Raw genomic sequence first — 7,177 nt, forward strand, 5'->3', positions numbered from 1 at the left:
AGCAGTTGCTTTGAGGCATTTCTTTGCAAAGTAATTAGGAAAGACTGGTAAAGGTAAAGGTCCCCTTGCTCGAAAGCCAGTCAAATCCGACTCTAGGGTTGCGGTGCTCATCTCCGTTTCAAAGCCGAAGAGCCAGCACTGTCCGAAGACGTTTCCGTGGTCATGTGGCCGGCATGACTAAACACCAAGGCGCACGGAATGCTGTTACCTTCCCACCGAAGTGGTACCTATTTATCTACTTGCATTTTCTTGCTTTCGAACTGCTAGGTTGGCAGGAGCTGGAACTAGAGATGGGCGTTCACTCCGTCATGCGGCACACTCGGGTCTCGAACTGCTGAACTACTGACCTTCCACAGCCTGCAGTTCAGCGTCTTAACCACTTGAGCCACCACAGCTCCAGGAAAGACTGGTAGGTACAGGCATAGAATTATACTCTAGCAGAGGACATGAGCTACAAACAACTCAGCCAGACAAGTTCCTTCTTTCACTGGGAACCCCCTTCCCCCCCACACACACACAAAAAGATGAATAGCTCCACTAAAGATATTTTAGCAATTGTTCACTAGCTGTATCGGGATAAGAGATGAATGTACTGATTGCTGACATTACACAAGTTGCTTTAAACAGCTCTGCAAAGACGTATCAGGAATGGAATAAATGATCAAGATGGTATAGATGCTACACACAGCAGGACAACTCAAGAACAATTTTAAAAGCAAGTTTCCAGGTTTCGTGAGAAGTATGAAATGGAGAAACCATGGCTAAGAATACCAGGGTAGGGGGAACAGATCTTGGGTGCTGTTGCGCCATGTTGCTAACCTTCCGAGACTTCCGGCTCTTGTTTTAATTCTTCCTTTCTGCTGCCCCCTATTCCTAACCAAAGAAACACTCCAGTCAACCAAACCCAAGGAGGAGGAGGAGGGGGGAGGAGATTGGATTTATACCCCGCCCTTCACTACTTAAGGGAGTCTCAGAGTGGCTTACAAACTCCTTTCCCTTCCCCTCCCCACAACAGACACCCTGTGAGGTAGGTGGGGCTGAGAGAGCTCTTGACAGAAACTGCTCTTTTTCAAGAACAGCTCTTATCAGAACTATGGCTTGCCCAAGGTCATCCAGCAGCTGCAAGTGGAGGGGTGGGGAATCAAACCCGGTTCTCCCAGATTAGAGTCTGCGCACTTAACCACTACACCAAGCTGGCTCTCATATCATATACCTACTTCCAAACTGTGCCGTAGAGCAGATGATGTCCCGGACGCGGGGCCTCTGAGTGCTTTGATTCCTGCCCATGCCTTTCCCGGCACCTGCCCAGTATTTTTAAAAAGTGGGTAGGGCTTCCACCCAGTAGGACTTCTGATGAGCCCTCAGAATGGCTGTGCAGATCTTAAAAAAGCTGACTCAGCAGCTGCTGCCATCACAGCACAAGGACCCACTGTGTGGGTAGTAGGGATGCCAGCCTCCAGGTGGGACCTGGGGATCCCCCAGAATTACAGCTCCTCTCCACACTACAGAGATCACTTCCCCTGGAGAAAATGGATGCTTCGGAAGGGGGACTCTATGGCATGGTGCCCCACTGAGGCCCGTGTCCTCCCCAGGCTCCATCCCCAAATCTCCAGGAGTTTCCCAAACCTGGATCTGGCAACCCTGCCCCCACCCCATCCCCCTCTGGTGGCCAGGGAGGACCCGGCAACTCCAGTGTGCAGGCACAAAAATATTTTTAAATAGGATGTTCATTTATAAGGCATTCTGTTAAACAGAGCTTCTGCCTGAAATGTTTGAAAGTTACTATGAGAATGATGCACGATCTCGTTCCCTGACATTTGGATGGTTGGTTGCGCCTCCTGTGGCAGCCATACTGTTGCTGCACTCGCCACCTTGTGAAAGGATTCCAAAGTTGCCTGCAGGCTCCAAAAGGCTGTTACTATGAGAATGATGCACGATCCCGTTCCCTGACATTTGGATGGTTGGTTGTGCCTCCTGTGGCAGCCATTCTGTCGCTGCACTCGCCACCTTGTTGTAAGGACTCCAAAGTTGCCTGCAGGCTCCAAAAGGCTGGGGACCTCTGCTAGAGAGGATCAGATCGATAGCTCCACAAAACAGAGGTAGAGACAGATAAGGGAGATTTCTCTTGCAACCTGAAGGATATCTCTATCTCAGGGTTGCAGTAAAATCTGAAATCTTAAAAAAGTGTATTGGGAGATTAGAACTTCCCCAAATGCTAGAAACAATGCCTGTAGCTTAAAAAAAAACAACTATCAGGAGACATTTGGAAGTTTGCCAGGCAACTATAACAATGTTGCTGAGCCTTCCAAGCCTTGGTCTCTACAAAGCAAAGCCATGGAGAGGGGGGGAAGCAAGGGTGGACTTGGAGGCCAAGAGACCACTGATAAAGAATGTCCCCTTCCCCCGTCATGCCCCATAATGACAGGACCAGGGACAGAGCTGCTGGCAGCCACTAGAAAATCACTACCCACAAAACTCAGCCCAGAGGCAGTAGCCGTCACTGCAGGACTGGGCCAAACTTTTCCTGGGAAGAGGCTGCCAGGTGGAGGGAAAGATGAACATGGGAGGGAGGGAGGTTAGCTGGTGGGTGGGAAGGAAAGAAGCAGGAAAAGGGGAGCGGCTATGGGGGCTGCCGGGGAAGGGATTGGGAGGGAAGATATGGGGGAATGAGATGCCCCCCCCCCCGCAAATTCTTGGAGATCGCCCACTTGTTATGTATCGAATGACCATTCTTAGCACAGGATTTGCAGCTCTCCTTCAGAACCTCAGCCACTTTCAATCACTCTGAGTGCCCCTCCTGTCACACTTGTTACCCCCCCAATCATCTGTTTCCTTCAAGAACTCTCTGCCCAACTATTTGTGCCACGGGGGGGGGGGGGGGGGGGGGGGACCAATGATGCCCCTATTTTCAATATAACAATGCATTCAAGCCACTTGGCCGAGAGGGGTTCTGAAGCAAGGGAAGGCATGCCGTGGTCGAGGGAACGTGCAGGACGGAAGTAACCCACCACAGTTCTGATAGGGGACAGGAAGGAGGCGTTGAATGTCTGACTTTCCAAAGCAGACCTTACAAAATTTGACTGGAGAGGACAAGAACAGCTTGTATTGGGGCAAATTCTCTATCGGGAGCTTCCCGATTTCATGGATGCTCATTCTCTATCAGGAGCTTCCCGAGATACGAGGGTACTCTTGGCTTGAAGGGCACTGTTCACATCCATCATCCTCCAGGTAATGCCGCCGCTTCCTATTCATGCTACCAACATCAGGCCTGGTGTCTAAAGATCGCGCTCTCTCTCTCTCTCACACACACACACACAGAAGAATGTGCCAGGAAAATGCCAAGACAGCATCTGGTTTCCTGCCCTGGGATCTCCAGCTTTGCCCTCCCAGCTGCCTGCTCCGTGCTGAGATAAGGCTTCTTTCCACTGTCCCGCGCATTCACGTCCTGTGCAGCTGGAAGCTCTAACCTCCCCCCCCCAACCTTCCCATCAGAGATCGGCGGCTGCCTTGCAGCACCATCCAGGAGAGTCTCAGGAAATTGACGCTAGCATCCTCGCAAGCAGATGTCCTTAACTGCTCCATCAAACAGGCATGATGTTAGCAGGAAATCTACCCGCCCCCCACCAATAAACACCTTTATCACGGAGATCTATTTTGTTAAATAGCGGACACAGATTGCAAATTCAGCAAAGCAGTAAAAACCTTAAAATAAGTATAAAAAGCAGGGGTCATTTCGTAGAAAAAGAGCTAGGGGAACTCATTAGCATATGCCACACCCTCTGACATCAGGGGCCCGGCGGTGGACCTGCAAGGCCAGCGGGAGTGCGAGGAAGCCCGCCAAGGCCCTCCCTGGCCCCAGGCAGGCAGGGGTGGGGAGAGGCGGGGAGGAAGCAACTTACCCTCCTCCTGGCGTTCCCCTCCAAAATGACCTCTGATAAAAAGCAGTCGTGCGAGTTAAGAAACCGTGCCTGCTGTCGCCCACTTAACCCTGCAAAGCCAGCACGAACAAGCCTCTGCTTACTCCCCCCCCCCCCCCCGGGATTAACTTATCTGCAACCTCAGCTGGTTTTCGTGCTCTGAATTGCAAGCAGGCTACAACGCCTGCCTCCCAACCTGGGACAGGGTGTTACACCATTGCTGATAAAGCCTAGATAGAACGGCTTTTCGGCAGTGTGCTATAGCGGTTAGAATGGCAGTCAGGTTAGGAATCAGTGGCAAGACCCGGGTTCAAATCCCCACTACCATGTAGCTCCCTGGGTGGCTTTAGGTCACTGCTTCTCCCTGACCCTCCAGGTTGTTATGAGGGTAAAAGTATGCAATAACTGTAGTCAGGAAATGCAAACGGCACTTAAAACTGTGTAAGGAAGGCAGAAGGGACTGAATACAATCAAAACATACACACCCTGTAGTGATTGGCATGTATATATTTATTTTAAACTCATGCCCTGAATAGGCTCCCCTGAGGGAAAACATTTATGGTTAAAAAAAACAAACCAGGAGACCTGGGAAACCAGCTTGGTAATAAGCAGCCACTGATTTTGCCTTCTCGTTCCACCGAAGGGGGTAGCCCTGCCTTCGAGCTGTGACCCCACTGCTCAGCCAAAGCATACCAACCACAAGACACTGGGGGAGGGTGTCATTAACTCCCACAACAGAGCATGTGTGTCGCATGAACAAAGGTCCTCCACTCAGCCCCTGGCCTCTCTAGGTTGTGTTTTGGGGTTTTTTTCTGCCGTCGAGGCAAGAGACTTTCAGAGGCGGTTTGCCATTGCCTGCCTCCGCACAGCAGACCCTGGACTCCCTTCCCAAATACTTACCGGGGCCAACCCTGCTTCGCTTCCGAGATCTGATGAGATTGGGCTAGCCTGGGCTATCCGAGTCAGGTCTCATCTCCAGGTAAAGCCTCTCACATAGTGAGTGCCCAGGAAGATTCCTGCCTAACGCTTTAGTGAGCAGCCAGATCAATGGTCTGATTCGGTATGAGGCAGCTTGAAAGATGAGTGGGGAAGGGACAGGCACCAGGGAACCCAGCTCCCCCCTTCAGTGGGATAACAGCGAGAGAGGAGGCGTGTCTTGCAAACCACCTGCCTTAAGGAAAGAGGCACAGTCCTCTAGCTCCACCTGCAGGTCATCCGGTAGAACTCGATTCAGCTGTACGTACAAACCCCACTGTTGGAACAGAAGAACCCACACAATAGGTGTACTTTATGGGGTATAGCAGTGGTGGCGAACCTATGGCACGGTTGCCAGAGGTGGCACTCAGAGCCCTCTCTGTGGGCACGCGTGCCATCGCCCCAGCCAGGCCCAGACCATCATTAAAGAGGAAGATTCCTGCCTAACGCTTTAGTGAGCAGCCAGATCAATGGTCTGATTCGGTATGAGGCAGCTTGAAAGATGAGCGGAGAAGGGACAGGCACCAGGAACCAGCTCTCCCCTTCTGTGGGATAACTGCGAGAGAGGAGGCGTGTCTTGCAAACCGCCTGCCTTAAGGAAAGAGGCACAGTCCTCTAGCTCCACCTGCAGGTCATCCGGTAGAACTCGATTCAGCTGTACGTACAAACCCCACTGTTGGAACAGAAGAACCCACACAATAGGTGTACTTTATGGGGTATAGCAGTGGTGGCGAACCTATGGCACGGGTGCCAGAGGTGGCACTCAGAGCCCTCTCTGTGGGCACGCGTGCCATCGCCCCAGCCAGGCCCAGACCATCATTAAAGTGTCGAATTCTCTGCCAAATAATTTTAAGTAAATGAAAGCATTTGGGATTGCTTTCCTTACTTTGTTTGGATCATCTTAAGTTAACGCATGAGTTGTTTTTTCTAAAGTAAAACCCCAGTATTCAGGTTAAATTGCCGTGTTGGCACTTTGTGATAAATAAGTGGGTTTTGGGTCGCAGTTTGGGCACTCGGTCTCTAAAAGGTTCGCCATCGCTGGGGTATAGCTTCGAAGCTGTATTCAAACCACCTTGACGAGCTTTGGAAAGACTTGGGGGATCAGCAACCACAAGCGCTGCTCCTCCCCAAACAGACACGAGGACACTCACTGCACAATGAAGATTTATTTTGAAACAGGTCTCCCAATAAATTATACATTTTTTAAAAAAAAGGAAGAGAGAGAGAGAGAAAGAGTACAGCAACCCAGGACAGACAACCAGAAAGACGACGTGCAGGACCGTGAAAGGGGGAGAGAAGCCCAACACAGCCCCATCCGTGGCCCCAGCTCGAGGCACATCACTCCTCTCCTCCACCCCCGCCTGCCCTTCCCCCTCCCCTCCCCCTTAGGCAGTATTTAGTGTTTCGTAAAGAACTAGAGCCCCTAAGGAAGCTCAGCAGGGCCAGGAATATGTGCCACACACTCTACGGGGGCAGGAAAAGGACAGAGAGCCGAACTGTACAGAGCGGGCAAGGGAGTCGGGTGTGTCACGTCACAGCTGCTGCCCTGCGTCTTCTCGACCAGCACCAGAGGTTCCAAGGGCGGAGGAAGGAAGTCTCTTTGCCGGCAGTCCCAGGCTGAGACGAGGCCCCTTCGAGGCCTCATATCAAGCGAGAGTGTCAAACAAAGTATTCTGCTGGGATGGGGCCGGGGCTGTGTGCAAATCTGGCGTTTCTGCAGTGGGATCGAGGGGAGCTGCCAGCAAAAAAACCCCACCCACCCCCCGGCTGTACCAAGGCGGCCATCCTCCTGGCCCCGTGCCCAGTGAACGGGCCGCCTCCTCCAAACACCCACAGTCTGCCATCGATTTTGCAGCCCAAGGGAAAACTGAGCTGGCAGCTGTGTTCGGGTCGGGGGAAAAGCTGGCAAAAGAGAGATGAAGCACAGGGGGGAGCGGGCTGGGATACAGCATGATGGACCCCCTTCCCTCGCAGGAAGGCTGGGGAGCCGCCTCTCATCTCCACAGGCACAGGCCTGGCCGCTCCTTTCCTCCCCCTCCCTGCTCTGAGCTGCCACCTGGCTGGCACGGAGCCCATGCTTTGGCACCTTTAGTTGTCATCCACTCCCAGCAGGAAGACAAGGAGGAAGTTAATAGCCCGCTGGCGCTCCTGCAGGGTCTGCTTTACCAAAAGGTTCGGCGGGGGCCGTAGGAGGAGGCTGGCAAAGAGCGTGGCTGCAGGGAAGCAAAAAGATCCACATAAGAACATCAGAAATTGGGGGGGGGGCCACCCTGGAGGCTGGTCCC

The 7,177-nt window shown here is 52.4% G+C and overlaps 1 protein-coding gene across 1 annotated transcript in view; it reads right to left on the reverse strand.

The window, feature by feature from the left end:
- Positions 1-6,050: 6,050 nt before the first annotated feature.
- Positions 6,051-7,177, reverse strand: part of OCRL (oculocerebrorenal syndrome of Lowe) — a 24,497-nt gene continuing 23,370 nt past the window's right edge. The window contains exon 23 of the mRNA XM_015406149.1: positions 6,051-7,105. Within this exon, the coding sequence (XP_015261635.1) occupies positions 6,981-7,105 (125 nt within the window). The 3' untranslated portion in view covers positions 6,051-6,980. The remainder of the gene's footprint in view (positions 7,106-7,177) is intronic.

The sequence above is a fragment of the Gekko japonicus genome, unplaced genomic scaffold (genome assembly GCF_001447785.1).
Source record: "Gekko japonicus isolate JY-2015 unplaced genomic scaffold, Gekko_japonicus_V1.1 scaffold1040, whole genome shotgun sequence".
NCBI classification, from domain to species: Eukaryota; Metazoa; Chordata; class Lepidosauria; order Squamata; family Gekkonidae; genus Gekko; species Gekko japonicus.